At 41.4% G+C, this 21,872-nt stretch overlaps 1 protein-coding gene across 1 annotated transcript; it reads left to right on the top strand.

Moving 5' to 3' along the window:
- The first annotated feature begins 6,659 nt into the window (after nt 1–6,659).
- TOP3B (DNA topoisomerase III beta) lies at nt 6,660–21,303 on the top strand. The gene is made up of 18 exons (XM_075769888.1): nt 6,660–6,872; nt 7,067–7,237; nt 7,974–8,105; nt 9,144–9,250; nt 10,649–10,723; nt 11,672–11,868; nt 12,298–12,454; nt 13,531–13,644; nt 14,561–14,651; nt 14,967–15,121; nt 15,361–15,466; nt 16,577–16,723; nt 17,451–17,624; nt 18,401–18,529; nt 18,780–18,929; nt 19,372–19,472; nt 19,709–19,910; nt 20,786–21,303. The coding sequence occupies exons 2-18, from the start codon at nt 7,168–7,170 to the stop codon at nt 21,265–21,267; spliced, it is 2,589 nt and encodes an 862-aa protein (XP_075626003.1). The 5' UTR covers nt 6,660–6,872; nt 7,067–7,167; the 3' UTR covers nt 21,268–21,303.
- The last annotated feature ends 569 nt before the right edge of the window (nt 21,304–21,872 follow it).

The following is a 21,872-nucleotide window of genomic DNA, read 5'->3' as shown; positions in this document are numbered from 1 at the left end:
AACTCATTGAAGGTAGTCTGAATGGAGGTTGTACGGCTTTTACTATCCAGGTGGAGTTAGGTAGCCACAGCTGTAGAAGAAAACCCAAGTAAAGAGGTTTTCATTGTTGTAGTAAAATAGTCTTGATGGGATGTGTTTCACAAAGGTGCCAGCACTGCTGCAAGTGAGAGCCACAATGCAGTGATTCTGTTAATCAAACCTTCAACAGTTTATGCTAGAGGGATCTCCCTGTTTGGATGCTTTACTGTGCTGCAGTTATTCAGAAGTGTTGTGAAGTGGGGAGAAAAGAGACAGGAGTGATGGAGCTGCCTTGGGACCAGGGGAGAGCGTGCAGAGAGCCCAGGACAGGTGAGGAGGCTGAGCAAGCACTAACATGAGCTTTGCAGAAAGAAGCAAAATTAGGGGACTCTTTCTCAGTGTATATTGCAGTTAACACTTCAGGAAGAGGATGCAGAGCTTTCTAGACTGCATCTGGTAAGATTTTGAAACCAATTTGTACCAATGTAGACTACAATGTGCTGCTTAGAGCTGCAAAGCAGGAGAGTCAGTAGCTAACACTAAATGTCAGACTCCTTCCTCTCTACCGTATTTCTATCCAATTGGTTTTGGTTTTACTTCTAATTGTAAAGAGCGAGGGAAGTGCTGGTCTCCTGTAGGAGAGAGGTAAAAGGTTTTATAATAAGCAACTAAGTCAGTTGAGAAGAGAGGGTTTTTTTCCCCTGGACTCTGTGTGTGCCTGGAGCTGGCGGTGAGGGAGCTATGGCATGGGTCCAGACCCAGAGCAACTTCCAAACAGTAGAGATGGAAGGCAAATTTGGACTTCAGCACAAGCGTGGGTGTTAGCTTAAAATGTATAATGCAAAATTGACTCACAGCTCAAAGGCCAGGGCCACAACCAGTGAAAGAGCAACCCCACAACTCACAGGCAAAGTTTGAGGATTAGGCTAGGTGGCAGAGACAGCCAAGAGAGGGAAGAGGCTATATGAACCTCTCAAGTAGGTACAATTTTAAAAACACTGTGAACCACATTCTGAGAAGTTTCTGGTAATGAGGTCTTAGTTTTTTGGGTTTTTGTTTTTTTGGTTGGGTTTTTTTTTTTTTTTTTCAAAGTTGGATCTTCATTTTTTTCACAGCTTCTTCAACCTCATCAAGGCCCTAGACTTGAGGGGAGATGGGTGATCTTTCTCAAAGAAAGAGCAGTGTAGCTACAATTGTTTGAATCATTTTGACTTCAGAGATGTGAGACAGAGAAAGGCCATAAGAAAACATGGTTGCAACAAGAAGGATAAAACATATAGAAATATGATTTCAAAGTTTTCAAAGTCCTGAATTCTGCTCCATCGTGGGTAGTCAGATGTGAAATTCAGGTGAAGATGAGCTTTTGACTGGCTGCATGTGGGTTCAGCTGGCAGAGTGCTCTCAGCACTGAGGATTCAACCCAATTCAAAGCAGAAATTGCAAGTTCCAAACCCAATAAAAACTCTGGTTCAAAAAACAGCTGAGATTTCTGCAAAGTGACAGCCAAGAATTTACCTCACCCCTAATTTACACAACTCAGACATTTAGAAAGCAAAGACATGAATAATTAGGTAGACATTTGGAAAGCAAAGACATGAATAATTAGGTAGACACTAAACATTACAAGGCTGTCTAAACCTTTCTGTCTGGTTATGAATTATAAATTACATATTTGCTCTCATCCAGGTATTAGTTTTTGCAATGGGGATGTTTATGGCATGCTATTTTGTTATCTAGATTTGTATAATTTGAACAAGAACTTAAAACCTGCAAACTTAGTCGATACCCAGTACAGGCAAGGCATGGCATGGCTGGAGCACACATGAGTCTGTTCTGCCAGACCAGTGCTGGTCTTCTGACAGGTCAACTGGACTGTCTCTGTGTTGCAGTACTATGGTTGGGAGTATAGTGTGTGTATGGAGGGGGACGACACATGGAGCAGACATAAGCAACTCTGCACATGATCTACTTCAGCTGGGCAGTTATTAGCCTGGTCTCAGTGCCAGCCCTGCCTGAAGCAGTGTACGGGTGGGTGAGCAGCAGTAGTCAGTCCTCAAGGTGGGAAATGAGAAGCTGGACACAGTGCGGGGTGGAACAAGGCCAGTTTTCTCAGGTGAAGCTTAACCACAACTGGGAAATCCTGTGCAGGAGTTGGGGAGCTAGCTCAGCTCTTAGGAAACTTGCACATCAACATCCCTGTGCCAGAGGCTTCCCTGACGCGTGACGTGGAGATAGCGTTACCTTCCCTGGGAGGATAAGTGACAGTGAAGCATGCTGAGTCTGCTGATGGTAGATGATCTCAGAGCATGCCTACACCAAAGTGGTGAGATTGCAACTTCTGCAGATCTTTCTCCTCAGATAGGCTCCCATGGGGGCTGCACTACCCCAGTCTCAGCTACTTGCTTGGAGGTTGGGACCTTGTGTGGCCACAGCTAAATTGCTGTTAATTTGCAAGTAACCCCATGAAAACAGCTGAGGTCTGTGCCTCCTCCAGCCGTACTCAGAGGTCTGCAGTACAATTACATACACATGGGGGCATGGCTTTCAAATGGTCACTGTCATGTTGCCTTTGGGTTTCTTTCTGCCCTTTTTTTTTAACTTTTTTTAAAATTATTATTATTACAGATTGCATCTGGAGAGGGACTGTGTTAACCGACCTGGATTATGGATTATTGTCAATGCCAAAACTGGGCTGGATTATACAGCAGCTAGTACAAGACCAAACCTGAACAAAATGCATGTGTGTGCTTTCTCTGGTTCCATCCCTGTGGATCCCTTCCACATCTCTTCAATTTAAGGTGGTCTTAAAGTGAGAAGAAATGCTGCGTATGATAAATGGGTGCTTTAACTCCACAGAGCCTTTATTTTGATATTCCCCTCCCCATTTTAGTAGGTGAGCCTCTGTTTCTAAGCAATACTGTACAAATTGGCAGATGTATGTTGGATATGAATGGGACTGGAGCCCGTTTCTAAGACATCTGTGAACTTTTGCATATTCTTTTGAACAAAAGGCTACTACTTAAGGGGAAAACAGAGTCAAGATCCAATGATATGTCAAGTGGTGTGTGTGTGTGTGTGTCCCAACAGCTAATGATATCCTGTTTCATCAGCATTCACTCTCTTCTCTCCCTTCTGTCATTCAAAGATTATTTTTAAAAATTTCTTAGAAGGGGCATAAGCGTAACTTTCACTCCAGCACAAAACACTTCAAGTGCTGTTGTTGCTCTGTATGTGGTAGGCTCTGTCTCCTTCTTCCCAGCACTGAAGTATCTGGAGCCCAGATTTGTAGTCAAGATTTCAGGCACATTTTTGTGGCCTCATAGTTCTTATTTAGTTTTTAAAAAGAAAAAAAGAAAAACTATTTTAATAATTTGACCTGCATTTTCATCATTTCTAATGTCTATGACATCCTTCCAGATGTGTTTCTGCCTGCCTGACTGTCCTGTCAATACTTATTAATTTCATGGCAATCTTTTCAAGTGTTTGGAAACAAACAGGAAAAAGTTACTCTAAGGTCAAGAATGAGCGAAACAGGAATGATCATGCTCCCTACAATAGTTTACATTTCTGTAGCTTTTCCTACTTTGCTCTTAAAATGGGCTTTACACATACAGATCTGTAAAGCATCCCTGAAGAGGGAAGTTGGAGTCCTGGAGGTGAGAGGAGGCACCAAGGCGTTAGTTACCAAAGTGAATCAGTGGTAGAACGAGGAGGTCCAAGGCTCTATCTCCTGTGCAAGCTCTTCTGATGGAAATACGAGACACGGACATCTCAGGGTGAGAGCTTTGGCTACTTAAATAACTGTCCACTGAAGTGACCTGGTGGATAAATGATGCTGAAAAACTTGGGACTCCACAGGTAGCAGGACCAGTGAGTTCAAAGTGTCCTCAGTGTGCAAAGTGCTTACCCAGAGCCATAGCTTTCTTAATTTGATAGGCTTACCAAATCAGTGTAAAAGAAAATCTAGCTAATGATTTAAACTAGAAACAAAACTTGGTTTTCTCTGAGAAAACCATAGGAGCAGCTACCTGCTTTTTAAATTTATTATTCTGCCCCATTCATACAGTTGGAGAGCTGTGTTTATGGCCTTCCACTGTTTGGAAGAAAAGTGAAGAAATACCAGCCAGAGCTGAAAAAAAATAAAGGACAGGGATGTCAGCAGTCCTGGATAAAGCCTGCCCCAGTGCTGCGGGTAACTGGTGTCTTGGCAAACGTCGCCTCTTTTCCCTGGAGTTTCTCCTGGTGGGAATGAAGAGCCTCCAGACCCGGGCACTCACTGCAGGGGAGCTAGGGTCAGGCAATACGACTTTTGGAGGCCTCCTCAGTATGGTGAGAAGTGTTTCTAAAGAAAGGGCGGCCAAACCTGAAAGAGAGGAGAAAAGCCCTGAGAGAGGAGGTCGCGGTGGGAGCCCGGCTCTCCGGGGCTGTCGCAGCGGGCGGGAGCCAATTCCCGGGTCAAATACGACACGACTTGGAGTGAAATGAATTTACAACGTCCTGAGCCACAGCCTAGCGCTAGAGAAAGTGATGGAAACGCGGTAAACCCCGTGTCCCTGCGAAGTGCTATCGCCAGCTCCCGGCTCCTGCCCCGCAGAGCCCCCGCGGGGGCGGCCGTTCCCGGGGCGGCTCCCGCAGCGGCAGTGCTCTCTAGCGGCCGGAGCACGCTGCGGGCACCCAGCCCAGCCCAAGAGCTGTCCCCCTGCCCGGCTGGGTGATCTGGTCCCTTCGGTAGTGGTGGGGCTGATGCAGCTTCACGCCGGAGGATTAGAAATGGGGTGAGGCTTTCCAAACTGCAAAGGGCTTTCCAAACCGCCCTCTCCTGGTTGTGAGCGCTTCAGAGAGGCTATCGTGACCCGATGTCCCAACGTGCTCTGTGGATTAGGCCAAGGAGGGCTGGTGTGCATAGGCTGCCTGGTAAGCGGGGTTCCTTCAGGCTGGGAAAATCTTTGTGTGGCGCAGTGAACCAGCCACACACGCGCCTGTACCAACACGGTGGTATGCGGGGGCTCGAAGTGCCCACAGTCCCTCAGCTACGTATCGGAGAGACCCGACTGCGCTTTCACAGGTAGGTACAAGTCTGAATTTGCACGTTATGTTGCACATTCATAAAGAAAAGAAATGTTGGATTTTGTTGAGGGCTTTTAGTAGAGGAAATTGAAAAATATGTATCTGACATATCTGAAGGCTTGGTTTTAACTTGCATCCTGACTGTTCCAGATGTTCCCCAGATGTCAAAGGGAACCAGTCATTGAAAGAGCAGAACACATTTGTTTTAACAAGTTCTAACTTCAGTATTGCCAAAGAATTTAAAGCCCTGGTTTTGTTTTTATTTTTCTTTCACTGATAACTCTAATATATATTAATTGTCTACTAATCTAATTGAAAGTGAATTAGTTCCTTTTTATTCCAGACAGCGTGAGGTTGATATATGTCCCAATCCCAGCTGCTTCCCAATCTCTTCTCTTTGGGTTTGTATGGTACTGAGCAGCTCCTGGAAAAGAAGTGCCATAAACATTGGCAATGATCGATGCACACCAGAGGGGTAAAAATAGAGAGCTGAGCTCCTCCACGAAGGGCTTATAAAGCTCATCAGCTTGGGGCTTCCATCTTCAGCGCTTTCCTTGACAGAAAGATTCCAGGGGGTGTGGAAGAGTTGAAAGCTGCAAGAGAGTTTGGAAACTGCCCTGATCCACTGACAAAACCTCCTCAGCAGGGCCCAGAGTCCTCAGGGGGTGGCAGTCAGGCCAAGGGGCCCCTCCCTGCTGCCCCCCAACCCTGGGGAAAAGAGCCGCGGCCCCAGGATGGGACCTGGCTGGGGCAGCCCTCGCCTCCTCCCGGTGAAACGTGGGGTGAGGGCAGGGTGCGCTTCAGCCTGGGCCTTCCCTTCCCGCTCTCCTTTCCCTTCTTCTTCTTTCCAAGTGGGAAATTAACATTCAACTAAAATACAACGTGCAAAACCCGCATTTTCCAAGAATTTATTGTACAAATTCAAGACTATTCAAAGCATCAATATGATTTCCATTACCTCAGCGGCTCCCAACACTCCTAGAGACAAATTTCTTTGCATTGAAGGAGATGCTGTTGGTGGCAGAGACTATTCGTAGTGTTTTAAGTCCGCAGAAACTAGAAACTGAATTACAGGCTGTGCACAGGTTTGACTTAAGCTGCTTGAAAAAGGCAGTTACAGTTTGTGTGCGTGGGTTTTCTTAGAGAAGTTGGATTGTGCCTGTTTTGTGTGCACCTCTCATAACGATCAAACTTGGAGGGAGAGCAGAAGTCTGCGCGCAGGCGGCCTGACGTGAGGCAGCGAGTACGGAATGGGCCTGGCGCTTCCCGGGGCAGAACGTTGTGCACGGGCTTTCAGCAGGGAACGGTGGCGGAACGTCTTTCTGCTGTTCCTGTGTTCGGTTACACATCTAGTACCCATTCCTGCTGTGAGCTCGGGCTTTGTTAAAGCCCCGGGGATAAAAAAAGATATGGATGAGACGCGCGCGCCCCGCCCGCGTCCCGCCCCGCCGGTCCTCCGCCCCGCCAGGGGGCGCTCGCGCAGGCGGCCGCCGGCAAGGGGTGGGGGGTGCCGCGCGCTCCCCGCGGAGGGGTGGGGCCGCCGGCGCTTTCCGGCTCCGTGACCCGGCAGCGCAAGCGGGGGCCGCGGCCGTCTGCTGAGGTGCGGAGCGGGGCCGCGGCCGCTCCTCGCTTTCCCTCAGCGCGCCGGGCGGTTCCCTCGCCCCTCAGGGAGCACCGGGACGGGCGGCGGCGCGGCTCCTCTCGGCGTCGCTCTGCCGGCAGGCCCCGGCGGTTATTTAAAAACTCAGATCGAAGCGGTCCTGCGGCCGTGCCGTCTCTTTGCCCGGGTAGGCAGCGGCGGTGTGGCGCGGCGGCGGAGGGGCGAGCCCGGGCACCGGGAGCTGCGAAGCCCCGAGGGGAGGGGGAGGCTTTTCCCCGGCCGCGAGGAGCTGCAAAATCTGTCGCTATCTTTCTAGTTTTCATAGTTATTTTTTTGCTGGAAGTGGTTTTGTGGTAAACCTGTGCTGTGCTCTCTCTTCAGGCTGAGGACTGGCCGTCGCTCCTCAGCTGCGTGCAGCGGTCTCTAGTAAACCCAAACCGTCCCGGTAAGCCCAGTGGCACCTTGCGTCTCGTCAGCTGAAAATGAAGACGGTTTTAATGGTCGCAGAGAAGCCTTCTCTGGCACAGTCCATCGCCAAGATCCTCTCCAGGGGTAGGAATGAGGGCATGGCGGTTCGTGTCTTCTGCTTGTGGTTTTGTCAGTGGCAGAGTCGAAGTGCTCTGCAGCGCGCAACCCAATGGAGGAGATGTGTGTTAGTTGCCTAGAGGCAAACTGCGTGATGTGAAGTTACCAGGTTTTGCTGTAGGTGAAGTGAGGTTGAGAAACACCCCGGGCAGTTACTTGGTTGTCTTGGGGCAGCTGCCACCTGGGAATGATGGCTTAGGACAGGTTGCAGCTCATAAAATAACTGGTTGGCACTTCACGTTATTTTTATGTGCTGATGCATATTCAATTCAAGAATAAAGGAATCTGGTTTTGATATTTTATGTAGCTGGAGTGTGTATTAGTGTATATAGTTTCTAGAAGGTGCTAATCAGGTAGCAAGTTGGTGCTCTGAGATTTTTGAAGCTATAGTAAATATTTCATAAATCACATGGAAAGCAGAATGAGTTGATTATCACTGTACTGGTCTAGAAAACTAGCTGTATTTTCATAAGGATTTCTTGGTGGGAGGGAAGGGATGGAGAAGATAATGGATAGTTTCAAATAAATGAAATATGTTTTAAAAAAATTAATTGAAATAAAAACTTGATCAATGACTAGAATTTTGTGATTAGAAAGGCTCTAGCTATAAGATCTAAGAAAAGGGGGATGTCATTTCACACCGAGTAACTTATTTCAATAGGTTTTTTTAATCCCGTTGGTATTTATGATGTTATTTTCACAGGAAGCATGTCCTCTCGCAAGGGACTGAACGGTGCATGCTCTGTGCATGAATACACTGGATCGTTTATAGGACAGAGCGCCCATTTCAAGATGACATCTGTGTGCGGTCATGTCATGACTTTGGATTTCATAGGTATGTGTTCATACAATGTTTTAACTGATATGGGTTGTAAAATTGTGGAGGACTTCTAATAGGAAAATACTCATTATGGAAATAATTCAGGAAGAATGTTAGAACTAGAGAGGAAAGGAGGATGAAAAGATCACTTGTGGTGAGCAGTTCTTGATTTCTGTTTCTAGTTCTCTGGCTCATCTCTTGCATGACCTTGGGCATATACCATTTACGTTTTCTGTGCCTGAATTATGTCCCTGGAAAACGAACGGAGAGGAAGATCAATTTGCTAGCCTGTAAAAGTCTTTTGGTACTTGGGATGAAACGTGATTTAAGGAGCACAGAGTCCAGAGGTATAATCTGTAAAGCATTGCAGTGCCTCACTGCAAAACAGGGGCATGGTAAGGGTCATGCTCAAGGAATCCTGTCACTAACTTGCTTTGAAGTGTGGGACTAGTCATGTGACTGCTGTATTTCTTCTAATGATAACGATCTCACAAGTTTTGAGGACTAAATTTTTAGTTATTTACACAGTGCTTTGAAGAGGTGCAATTTAATGTACTTGCTAAGCAATATTGCTAACGATTACTTCAGAAAAATGGAAACGAACAAATGTGTTGATACGGGAAGGTGACACAGGATGCTCCATGGCATAACAGGGCTGAGACATAATTAGCCATAAGTAATGAACAGTAAAACAGACTACACCGTGCACATCATATGTGTACTGTGACAACAAGGAAAAATAGCTCAGTCGCCTTCACCTGATCAATTAATTGTACAAACAGAAGGTGTGTTAATAACTCATGTTAAAATTTCTGAAAGGTGTGTAGTGGTTTTTTTCCCCTTCATATGTTTCAAAATGATAGCTGCAATTCACATAATGCCAAGGGGTCCCTTGATACACAGTAAAGCAAGGTGTATTAGGGTAGAAAACTTTCCAAAACAAATCTTGAAAGTCAAGTGTTTTCAAAAGTAATGTTGCTTGCTGCTGGTTGGTTTTGGGGTTTTTCTTTAATGTATATTTAGAGCTCAGCTTAATATACTTCTGCTTTGCAGGAAAATATAATAGCTGGGACAAGGTGGATCCAGCAGAACTTTTTAGCAAAGCTCCCACAGAAAAGAAAGAAGCAAATCCCAAATTGACCATGGTGAAGTTTTTACAGGTATTCCGTCTTACAACATTTATTTGAGAAATACCTTTTTTTTTTTTTCCCCTTTGCGTTCTTTTTCTTTATTTCATCTGGAGCATATTCCATCTTCAATGATTCATTGTTCCTATTCTTCCTCTGTTGGAGGAAGCAATGAGACCTATTTTTATCCTGTCAAGAAAAATAAATGAAATTATTCTGTGGTTCTGGAAAGCAATAAAAATTATTAATAAATTTGAAAGAGCAGTGTAGCATTTTGCTATGAGTTAGCCTTGCATTGAGGAAAAACTTCTTACAGGTTAGCTAGCTTTATTTAAGAACCGGAAGTATAAGCCTCTCCCAGCTCTTAGAGTGGATTGGTTATCTTCACTCTAGTGTAAGAAATTGAGTCTGTCTTCACCACAGACAGGTTCTGTTGGAGGGTGATACCAGAACATTCCATGTCCTTCAAAACATTTGTTACATCTTCCCTCTACTAGGGCAGACAGGCTGTGTGAATGCGCTGTTTCTCACGCTGGAAGTTGTTGAATGTTTGATTTAGTAGGTCTGTTCACCTGCTTCCCAAAAGTGGGCAGTGTTTAGTAATACGCTGTACAATATGCTAGAGTTCTTCTAGGGTTGAAGAGAAATGAGTGTGTTCCTAAATAAGGATTTTCTTCCCTGCAGGAAGCAGCTTTTTGTCAAGGCTAGATCTGTTTTATTAATTTTACTGGGTTTTATGCTGTCTGAAATCTTTGCCTTGTTGAATTCACTTTTGCCATTGCCTTGTGAGTTTTTTTGACTGTTAGTATCCTGCTTCTCAAAATTGGAGCATTGGATGCATATTTTGCTTGAATAGCAAGTGTAAGGCATCGTTTGTAAATACCTTCTTTAAAATAAGTCTATGTTGGTTATTGTTCACTCTTCATATGCACCCCTCTGAGAGGAAAGTGATCGTTTGCTTGTACAAAGTAGTACTCTCTGAAAGTCAAGTATGTGTGGTGTAAAACTGATTTCTGTCAGATAAATTTAGACTTCATGGCATCCTTATGAACTAGGAAATTGTTTTGGGGTTTTTAATGATGTGGAAATTAAGGCACAGAAAGGGGAAGGGACTGTGCCCAAGGCAGCGCACACAAACTGTGGCAGTTTTAGGAGACTTCCACTGCTATAGAGCTATGCTGATTCTTTTTTTTGAGCTCCTGCAGAAAAGCATCTTGTAGGCAGACTTCTGTCCTGTGAAGCACAGCTTGCTTCTCTCTTCAACCGTTAAGTACCTGCAGACTTCTTGTCACTTCTACTATGTTCTTCTAATCCTTTTTGCACCAAATAAATTTTCTCTAGTACTTAAAAGTAGAAATTAAAAATATACAGTTAGTGAGGAGATAGGTCTATTTTTGAATTGCTGAAGAACTGTACTAATTTTTCTCACAGGTGGAGGGAAGAGGCTGTGATTGTATCGTCTTGTGGTTGGATTGTGATAAGGAAGGAGAAAACATCTGTTTTGAAGTAAGTGTTCAATTTTTAAGACTTATAGTACCATAATATATTTGTCTGTGATATACAATACTATCAACATATTGTTTTATGGATACACAGTAAAATTCAAACTAGTTGAACGAAGTTTTAAAGGCATGGCGGGCACTGATGGAAAAACTCACATGCTTTTGAACTCTTAACATGTCAGTTAAAGAGTATAAATCAATTTCATAGCTGTTGCTCATCTGAGATGAACAATAAGGTCTTTTAAATCAAACATTTAAGTCAAACATTCCAGTGCTTTGAGAATTGGTCTGTATTTCACAGCTGGAGTAATTATTTTGCTGTCCTTATAAAACTTGATCTCTCTTATCTTTTGTTCATTAAGCAATTAGACACTTTTGAGCGTAGAGGCTGCTTTTAAGTGTAGGCTTACCACAGGAATTTGAACTCTGCACATAAAACTTACAGAACTAAAACTGTGGCATGCAAAGATGATTTTTTTAATATCCTATTCCCAAAAGTCTACATGAAGAGTATTTTTGGGGGGGGGTTGTTTAAAAAAGCCCATTTTATCAAGTAATTGTTTTAAGTTCTTTAAATACCACTGTATCATAACTGGGCCCTGGCTGTACGTAGAATAAACCCAGATAGAAACTGATACATATTCACCAAAAGGTGCTGCAGCTGCACTGGTGAATTTCTTTGCGCTTAGTTAAGAATAGTGCTTCACTTCCAGCAGTTGCTGTTTAATAAATAAATCCTTCAGTTTTGCTAATTCTTGATATGCTTCTGAATAGCTAGACAACTCCTGCTCTTGCTTATCGGTCAGTGTATTGGCTATTTTACTGAATTGAGAAAGTAGTTACATATCAGCAAATATTTTTTGTAGAGTGGGGTTTTTTTCTTTGGAGAGGAAAACTGACTTAAGCCCTTACCTTTCAAGTACTCTGAAAATATGCTTCTGATCTTCATTAGGTTCTTGATGCTGTTCTTCCTGTTATGAACAAACCTCGTAGCACCGAAAGGACGATTTATAGAGCTAAATTCAGTTCTATTACTGACACGGACATCTGCAATGCCATGAATCACTTGGGAGAACCCAATCGCAATGAAGCTCTTTCAGTCGATGCCCGCCAGGAGCTGGATCTAAGAATTGGCTGTGCGTTTACAAGGTGACAGCATAGATTACAGACAGTTTTATGAAAGGTTCGGGAATAGTTCTCTGTCCACAAAGTATGTCTCGGAACTCTATTGGCTAATTCTGCTCGGCACCAAACTGAACAATTTTATGCACAGACGAGTAAAAAGAAATAAAAAATTGTGTTATGGATTTGAGCTAGGTAAAGTACTAGCAGCAACTATGGTATGATCTTATTTTATGATGTTCTCCCACATTTCTTTGGGAATAAACAGGATTCAGTGAGGCAAAGTAATTAGACTTAATGAGCTATAAGAGGTGATAGTTCTCAGAATGCTTTTTCCTAATGCCTGAATGATTTAATAGATTACTCATATTTATGTGTGTAAGTTAATGAAAACTCTTGCTTTTCAAGGGAATGAGAATATTAACATACTTGTTCCCCCCCCACCTCTACTCTTAGGTTTCAGACTAAATATTTTCAGGGGAAATATGGGAATTTAGACAGCTCCCTCATCTCCTTTGGGCCATGTCAGACCCCAACACTTGGGTTCTGTGTTGAAAGGCATGACAAAATCCAGTCATTTAAGCCGGAGACTTACTGGGTGCTGCAAGCTAAAGTAAGTTTTACAATTCTTGTTTGTATGTGAGGAACTTATGTTTTTACCAAAGAAATGCATTTATATTTTCATTTTGTTCATTCATAAATTTGTAGCTGCTGACAAGAATTCACAATGCCTACAAAATTTACTCATGTGTTCTCATTTGGTTCACATGTGTGTCACCACTCTCTCTCTCGAGCAGATTCCAGGATGTCAGTTTTGTGTTAAAGTGGTTATTGCCTGCTGATTATAAGAATTCTTTACTGCTAACCATCTAAGCTTAGACTCAGCCAAAATGGTTTTCTTTTGTTCCCTGGGGTCCTTGGACTGACTGTGTTGTTAATTTGAATCCAGGAATTAATTAGGCTGCCAACAAACATTGGCATTGCTGAGTATTGGAATTTTAAAGCAAATAAAATGCTCATTGTGTTAATTGGCAATTGAGTCCTCTGACTACTTTGGCAGCTTATAGCAGTTTTATAGCCTCAGTGCTGTCCAAGCTCTGAGAGCAAACCAACATGGTTTTACTGCTTGTGATCACATGGATTTTTTAAACAATTAGGGGATAGATGGTAAAAAGTTGCCACTTTTAGATTTTAAAATAAACAAAAGATGAAATCTGGTGTCTACTGTCATCTCTTTTCTGATGCATCTCATATGTCATGCTAGGAAATATTTGGTGCCTGTTTGCAGACAGTTTTGTGCTCTCTCATATTGGTTGCTTCATATTTATTTTTGTACATGAGACTTAAAACATGACCTAGTTCCAGTTTAATACAAATGATTGATTTTGCTAAATCAAAATAGTAAACTTTGAATTTCTGGCCATTTCAGCCTTTACTGTTCTCAGCACTAAAAATAAGAAAAGTGTTTCAGTTAACTGCAGGAATAATTCCAGTCATTCCCTTGACCCCAGAACTGAAAGTACATGCTCTTTCTCAAAAGCCCCTGTGAAAAAGAGCACAACTGCATGTTTGAAGCATTTGTGTCCTAGTACAGGTATTGCTAGGATTTGCTTGCTGGATTATTGTTGGAAATGTGCATTCTCATACTTCTAGTAATAGAGTTGGATTTTTTTTTTTTGGGACCATTAGGTGAACCCTGAAAAAGAAAGTTCTCTCACTTTGGATTGGGATAGAGTGAGGGTGTTTGATCGTGAGATTGCTCAAATGTTTCTGAATATAACAAAGATGGTGAAAGAAGCAAAGGTAGGAATGTTTGCGAAGTGTCAGTAGAGCCATATTTCATATAAAGGAAATACCATTTAATATTTCATTTGCTGCATATTTTTTTGTTTTTATTAAAGAAGGGTGTAGAATATCTGTATCTTTTTTTTTTTTCTTCCCTCCATTCACCTTTGTGTAAATGAGAATAAAGGGCGAGAGATTTTTTTGTTGTAGTTCATATTATGCTAGCGTGGTCATCTCAGCAGAAGCCTCTTCTTAATATTGACTTTGGAAATGATCATCACTCATGACAGGAAGTCTTCATTACTAAACCTGCTAAGAAATACTGTTCAGATCTCTCCAAGCAGACCTCTTATTTCCCATGAGACATTGTGTAAATCAGAATTTAATTACTTATATGGCAATATTTCTGCATTTAAATTTTTAATCATGCGTGTGGTACAGTCTTTATAGCCAATTAACTTCTAATTCTGCTCTGTTCAATACTTGTTTGACAGTATGTTTGGATTTAATGGCTTATAGCCATCAATGTTCAAAGACTGCATGAAGCTTTAAAAAATCTGGATCCTTATAGTTAGAACTGTTACTTGGAATAAGCACTAAATCCTTGTAACATCGAAACTACGTGCTGCTGAGGCAAATGGGAAGTAAAGACAGCAATAAGCTACTTTGCTGCATTCCCAGGTGTAGGCCTGATCTATTCTGTAACACAAAGGGACCTTAGGACTATAACTTTAGTTAGAATTTGGTAAAATTATCTCTAGTCAGATTTCCTGAAGTAAAAATATGTTGGTGGTTACTGTTTTAAGAAAACAAACCAGGTATGACAAGAATAGGCAATGTTAGGTATGCCACATGTTTATAGGCATAATAGAAATTATACATTTACCAGTTACCAAACTTCAGAACTTTTTACTGGGAAAATGCTATTTTCTAGGTAGAATCTGTGAGTAAAAAAGAGAAGGTGAAGCAGAGACCACTGGCTCTGAACACGGTAGAAATGCTACGAGTGGCCAGTGCTGCTTTAGGTATGTGTAAAAGTTCAGATTTTCACGCTGTTTTAAAGCAAACTATTTTGGCTTCTCAGATGAAATAATCAAGGATGTATCAAATGTAGTTTGACACTGTCCTCTCCCTATAATACATCATTTTGGGGGAAGGATCAAGTTTAGAAAGCTTGTCAAAAGTGAAATGTCATGTAAGATCAAGATGACAAAAGTCTTATGGAAAGGACAAACCGTGATTTATGTAAAAGCTTTGTAAAGTATGTTTTCAGATACAGCAAACAAATCATAATCACAGTGATGTGTAAATTATTTTTGTTTTCTCCTATCCTATCTTAGGAATGGGTCCACAACATGCCATGCAAATAGCAGAGCGTCTTTATACTCAGGGTTATATTAGCTACCCTCGAACAGAAACCACTCATTATCCAGAAAATTTTGACTTGAAAGGATGTTTGAGACAACAAGCCAATAATCCTTACTGGGCAGAAACTGTGAGTACATGAAGCAATACCTGTACTGTTTAACAGATCATTCTCTAGTCTGTGTTTTAGAACATATTTTACTTGGTACATTATGACCTGTAGGTCTTTAGAAACAATAAATATCCATAATTGCTTTCATTTATGAATGTTATATTGTTATGGATTTGATCTGAAAAGTTTCTTAACCTGCTAAGAGAGACCTGTTATCCAGTTCAGCTAGCCTGTTTTCTCTCTCTTCCTTCACCCAGGTAAAAGCTTTGCTATCTGAAGGCATTAATCGTCCAAGGAAGGGCCATGATGCAGGAGACCATCCTCCCATCACCCCCATGAGAGCTGCAACAGAAGCAGAATTAGGTACAGGCAAATTCAGTTCTGTTGGAACACCATGTGAGGAAATTAGTTCCTTGAGGTATAGGAGCCAGTCTGAAAATCCCTGAGTTTTAACAGAAAATAGAATTATTTGGCAGGAAGTGAAGAGAGAGCAGGCTTTATCCTAACTTAAACTTCTGATGACAGTGAAGTTCAGAGCTGGTCTGCTATTCAGTAATTGGTCCTAGGGACCACCATAGTACCGCTAAGAAAAAGGAATAGCCAAGTCAAGAACTTAATGCCTACTCTCTCCAGGAGAAATTTCCCCCAGAATAGTAGCTTCCAAGTACTGAAGTTCTGCTGTATTTTTGTGCTGAAAGTCAAGCTTCAACTGCATTTTAATTTAGTGGGGTTTATATTAAAATGTAACATTTGACTTTCTGTACACTGTGATCCCTCAAACAAGGATTTTGAGATTATAAGAAAGTGTAGTGAATATATTGTGTTGTTTGTTAGGAATAGCTAAGGTTGTTGTAGAAAACTGATAACTTCTGATTTTCATGAATTGGTGAAATAGTCTCTAATAGAAAAACACATGCTTTAAATTTTTGAGTAACTGTATAGGATACTGAATGACCATGTAAGATTTTTTTTTCTTTATATACACAGCAAGATGAAATATGCAAAGCACAGGACTAAGAATTAGAAGCTGTTCATAGCAGTGTAACCTTTTGACTATTCAATTTCCTACCTGTAGATATAAGAATAAGGAAACTTTGCTTTGAAATCTAATGCATATTAATAAGCAGCATTATAGAATGATCTCTATTTATGTTCATATGTCTTTTTTTAAGCAATAAAGAAAAGTCTTTTCTACTTTTTTCTTCCCATTCAAACACATTGAAAAATTGGGAGATGAGCTGGCTAAATTGGCAGTCCTTCTCCAAGAGCATCTGCACGCAGCTCATGTCTGTATGACGTGTGTATAGGCAGGAAATTTTAAAGGGGAAACTGGATGGACTTTTGAATGTTACAAGCTTTTAGGTACCATTTTTTTTTCCTGTGATACCTGTGGAAATCTGGTACCTTTTTGTGCAGATTTTATGTAGAGCTGCAGGACTTGAGTTTTGTGGGTAAGACGTTGTTTATCCTCAGGTGGAGATGGATGGCGACTATATGAGTATATAACTAGGCATTTCATTGCCACTGTCAGCGCTGATTGCAAGTACCTACAAACCACCATTTCTTTCAGTATTGGCCCTGAACGTTTTACCTGTATTGGAAAAGTGGTAACTTCACCAGGTAAGACAAATTGGCAAGTAAGTAGTTAGCTGCAGATTTCCCCCCCCCCCCCATTAATTCATTGAATGGATATAAGAGTGAAGCTTTGGGCACAAGTACAGTTTTGAAGACCTTTTTTGAGCTACCAAGACCGGAGACCAAATCTTTGTCTTCATACCTCAATTACAATAGAAAAAGTCTTAGTTTGCATGTAGTAGTCTCAAATATTTAATGCCACATTTGTCAGTTTGAAGACCAGTCTTTTTACAGAAAGCAAATGCCTTTTTGAGGGTTGAATTACACAAAGGCAGATTTTTTTTTCTTGTGCCTCTGTAAAAAGAATGTAGTACCACCACCGAGATTTTTATGGTAAGCTGGCCCGATAGTCTTTACTACATTAATGTGATTTACTATTTGCATTTTTTTTTTTATATAAAACATTTCCCATCCATTCTGGCACTGTGCTTTCATTCAAGGAACGTGTTTATTTTTTTTTTCGTATATCAGCCTGGTTTAAGTCACACACAAAATAGATCTGATGCAGTCTAGTGGGAGATACCATCTTGTGATACTGTATTGCCTCAGTATTCCTAGCCTCGGATATTTTCTGCATGGTATGGCAGACAGTCTCTTAACTTTGGTCTGTATAATGCGGCCCATGTTAAAATTAGAAATGTATACCTTGGCCTTTTGAAAGCTGTGAAGATAAGTGCTCATTATTTTTGTTTCTTTCTTTCTTTACCTCCAGGGTTCACAGAAATTATGCCGTGGCACAGCATCCCATTAGAAGAGAGCCTTCCCCACTGTGAGAAAGGAGATCTTTTTCCAATTGGTGAAATAAAATTGCTGGAAAAGCAAACGAGTCCTCCTGATTACCTGACAGAAGCAGAACTCATCACTCTGATGGAAAAGCATGGCATTGGTAGGAACTTGCTTAACTTACATTACCCTTAAATACATCCACCAGGAGTGCAAAGAGTCTGAATTGCTCCTCTGAACTATCTCTCTTGGGAATGACTTTTCAGTATTCATTTGAATAGGTACAGTAACGATTTCTTTTTCCCCTCCAAACCACAATGCTTGTGGTACCTCTTAGCAGATGGTAGATTGTCTCTTTGCTGACACTCCTTTCCCTTTCTTATCCGTAGGCCTAGTTTCTGGCCAAAGCAATGTCCTTTCAGAAAGAGATGATGTTGTGTGGAAGAATGCACCTCCCTGTTCTTAGGAATGACTTCCTGTCTTTACAGCTTGCTTCACCTTTGCTGGCTCCAATAGTCCTTATATATCTTATTATACAATTTACGACAGTTCTACTTCTTTTTTTTTAATCTGACTTGTTTTCTTCAATGCGTTTTTCTAAATTTATCCAGTCAAAAGAAACATAGTCTCTTACTCCACTGTGTTTTTCCAGAATAAATGATTGTGAGATTAGGTGTCTTCCCAATAGTAATTCCTTGGAAGACATGAAAGAATTAAGGTTAAAACACGTTTCAGACTTCTCAGAACTGCAAGGGACTAAGAGTTACTAGAGAGAGAAGTTACCCACTGGAAGTTGGGTAACAGTAAAAAGGTATCTGAATTTTAAGCAGTCTCAGGAGCACTATAATTTGACATAAAACCAGAGAAGTCAGAAATGACTAATTCAGTGAAAACTTTGTTTTGTTCAGGATGGATATGTTGTTTTCTTTTGCGTGGCAGGAACTGATGCAAGTATTCCAGTCCACATTAACAACATTTGCCAGCGAAACTATGTCACAGTGGAGAGTGGTCGGAGACTAAAGCCTACAAACCTTGGCATTGTTCTGGTTCATGGTTATTACAAAATAGGTCAGTTAAATATTCTTCCCTTTTCATCCTCTTCCCTTCTTTTCCCTTCAGTATGTCAAGGGCTGTTGTCACTGCATAAGTAGCATTTCTGTCTGAAGTAATGCATCTAGGAAAGTATTGCTAATTCCAAAGACTATAATAATTCAAACTTGTTTATTTTGATGGCAGTACATATGGACGGTTTCCTACACCCATTTTTTGATCTTTCATTGCTGCTTCTCTGTTGCTGTTGTTTCTGGTTTTCTGTTAGATGCAGAATTGGTTCTTCCTACAATCCGCAGTGCTGTAGAGAAGCAACTGAACTTAATAGCTCTGGGTAAAGCGAATTATCATCAGGTCCTGGAGCACACCCTTGACATTTTCAAAAGGAAATTTCACTATTTTGTGGATTCTATTGCAGGTAAAACTTTTTACATGTTGAGTTCCGTACAATTACTTAATTTTTGCAAAGATGCTAGTAGAAAATACTTAATATATTAGGTTCCTTTCAGAGGTTTAGGCTTACTGAAAAGTTGTGTCAGGACTGGAAGATTCCAGTCAAATTAAGTTGCTCTCCAAAAGGAAATGGACTAAATCATGGCTGCAAAACTCTACTTCACATTTATTTTGTGACTGTGTAGTAGTGAGTTTTCAAAAACTTCAGACTAGCTGAACTACTTACCTGTGTGTGTACGTGCAAACTGCAAAATGTCGTGTATTTAAAAAGTCTCCTTAAACAAGGAAGAGCATTGTGAGTAAAATATTTTCATTCCCACTTCTTCACAGGTCCTGTAGACAATTTTGCTGAAGGTTTCCTCCAAAGAGCTAGAATTCTAACATAAATGCAATTATTTCTTCCGCAGGTATGGATGAGCTGATGGAAGTGTCTTTTTCACCCTTAGCTGCCACAGGTAAACCTCTTTCCCGCTGTGGCAAATGCCATCGTTTCATGAAGTATATTCAGGTAAGTTCACTTCATGCTTGTAATTTAAATTTCACTTTCTGGGGGACATTGAGTAGAAACCCCTTTGCCATTATTGAAGTTGGATTCAAATGTGGTCCTCGAGTGTGTTTCTAAAACAAAAAGCCTGATGGAGTTTTCCCACACCGAACAAACCAGAGAGCAGCCCTGGCTGGATTTCCTGCAAGTTTTGAACTCTGTCACTACAATTGTTCTGGAGACTTGTATTATATTTCCAGGCCAAACCAAGTCGTCTGCACTGCTCTCACTGCGATGACACCTACAGTCTCCCACAGAATGGCACCATTAAACTCTACAAAGAGTTGCGTTGCCCCCTAGATGACTTTGAGCTGGTGCTGTGGTCATCAGGATCCAGAGGAAAGAGCTACCCACTCTGTCCGTACTGTTACAACCATCCTCCCTTCAGGGACATGAAAAAAGGTAGGAATTCTGTAAATATGTAGGGATCAACCTCACTTGAAATAAATTAGGTGCAGTCTATGCAGTGTGCTTTTTAGTAGCTTCTAATCAGTGTTGGTTAGTATGAAGTGCTGTTCAAATTAGATTACAGATACCTAAAATTCGTGTCAAACTTGCTGACCAAAATTTATTAGTGAACTCATTTCTGAATGCTTTTCTTTGTAAAAGTAAGAAATTAATTTACATGCATGTACAGTAGGTGACCTTCCTAACACTAGGTATGCAGTGAAGGACACTGAGATTTTGACATGTTGCAAGTTGAAGTGTGCTCGCTATGAATAGGACTATAGATTAAGGCCAGGTCTGAGAGCGTTTTGATACTGAGATAGATGGTGTGTCAAAAGCCGTTGAAGGATGTTAGAAGGGGTAAAAGTTGCATTTAGTTTGGTAACTGTGAGATCAAAATTTACTTGAAGTAATGCTTCAAAGCTCTGAGTATCAGGAGCTTTTTGGTGTCTTTTTATTATCATATTTTAATTAAAAAATGTCTTGTATTAACAGTGTGTAGTGCAAGCATAAAATAGTGGCTAGTTAGGAGCCATACATTTAATTGAAAGCATAATTGGTTTTCATCACTAATATGTCCAAACTGCCCATACTGTACAGTGGCACTATCTGGCTATTCTGAAAGCCATTCTGGGAAAATTTTTGAGCAAGGGATTACTCTGACTCTGTGAAAAGGCAAATTGCCATTTGGGGAGTGGTTCCATTCCTTAGTGATTTAGAAAACCTGTAATATATACTAAGCTGTCTTTGAATTCTGTGTTTCACTTCCTCCAAACTGGGTAGTGATACAAAGGGTTCCTCGTGGCATGGTTTTATCCTTCTTCCACCAGGAATGGGCTGTAATGAATGCACCCATCCCACGTGCCAGCATTCTCTTAGCATGCTTGGAATTGGGCAGTGTGTTGAATGTGAGAATGGGGTTCTGGTGCTAGACTCAACATCAGGTCCCAAGTGGAAGATGGCCTGCAACAAATGCAACGTGATTGTGCACTTCTTTGAGAATGCCCACAAAGTCCGAGTGTCACCGGAGACCTGTGACTTGTGTGATGCAGCCCTTGTGGACGTAGATTTTAACAAAGCTAAATCTCCTCTACCTGGTGATGAGACCCAGCATTCGGGCTGCGTATTCTGTGATCCTGTGTTTCAAGATCTGGTGGAGCTGAAGCATGCAGCCATGAGGCACCCCATGCACCGTGGGGGACAAGGGAAAAGGCAAGGTCGAGGAAGAGGTAAAGGCCGGAGGCCTGGAGGAAGACTCAATCCAAAGAAACCCAAGGACAAAATGGCAGCTCTGGCTGCTTACTTTGTATAATGGCCACACAACAGAAAAATAAACTTCTTATAAAAATTTGTTTCCCTTTCAGTTCATTTTTAAGTATTTTTGATCTTCATGGTTTTCCTGTTCTTAGAAAAGTTAAACACGTTAGATTGTGGTACATCTTGATTTAATCACAAAACAAATTCTTCTGGATGATCAGTTAGTTAACTGAGTAATCCTTTAAGCTTTTAATTGGAATTAATTTGTCCAAATAGAGCTCACAAACAGTAGGGAGACTCAAGAAGTCTACCTAGACGTACCTGTGGCTGATAGGGTATGAAATTGCCCTTGTCTGTCATTTCTGGGGCCTTTGTCAGCAATACGAGTACTGGGAATATAAGAGCCGATGAAGATCAGTGTTAATGCTGCTGTAGTCTTCAGGTATGGAATGAGACTTGCTTCATCTGACTTTGAATCTTCAAAAATAATAAATGATAAGTAGCTGTCAGATTTTTAAATTACATCTGCGGTAGCAAGAGCACTACTTCAAATCTGTCACTCTGCTGCATAAGAGAGTAATGCCAAGAGACATGTGAAATGGAGATTATAAACGTGAAGGGGAATATCTGCATTGAGCAGCGATTCTCAAATTATGGTGT

Source organism: Balearica regulorum, chromosome 17 (genome assembly GCF_011004875.1).
Source record: "Balearica regulorum gibbericeps isolate bBalReg1 chromosome 17, bBalReg1.pri, whole genome shotgun sequence".
Classification (NCBI taxonomy): domain Eukaryota; kingdom Metazoa; phylum Chordata; class Aves; order Gruiformes; family Gruidae; genus Balearica; species Balearica regulorum.
This window is presented reverse-complemented; position numbering and strand designations above follow the sequence as displayed.

Excerpts from the sequence above, each read along its gene's own strand:
- TOP3B (XM_075769888.1), top strand. The coding sequence starts at position 7,168 with ATGAAGACGGTTTTAATGGTCGCAGAGAAGCCTTCTCTGGCACAGTCC. Across the intron at positions 8,106-9,143 it reads CATGACTTTGGATTTCATAG|GAAAATATAATAGCTGGGAC; the intron begins GTATGTGTTCAT and ends TCTGCTTTGCAG. Across the intron at positions 17,625-18,400 it reads GATGGAAAAGCATGGCATTG|GAACTGATGCAAGTATTCCA; the intron begins GTAGGAACTTGC and ends TTTGCGTGGCAG.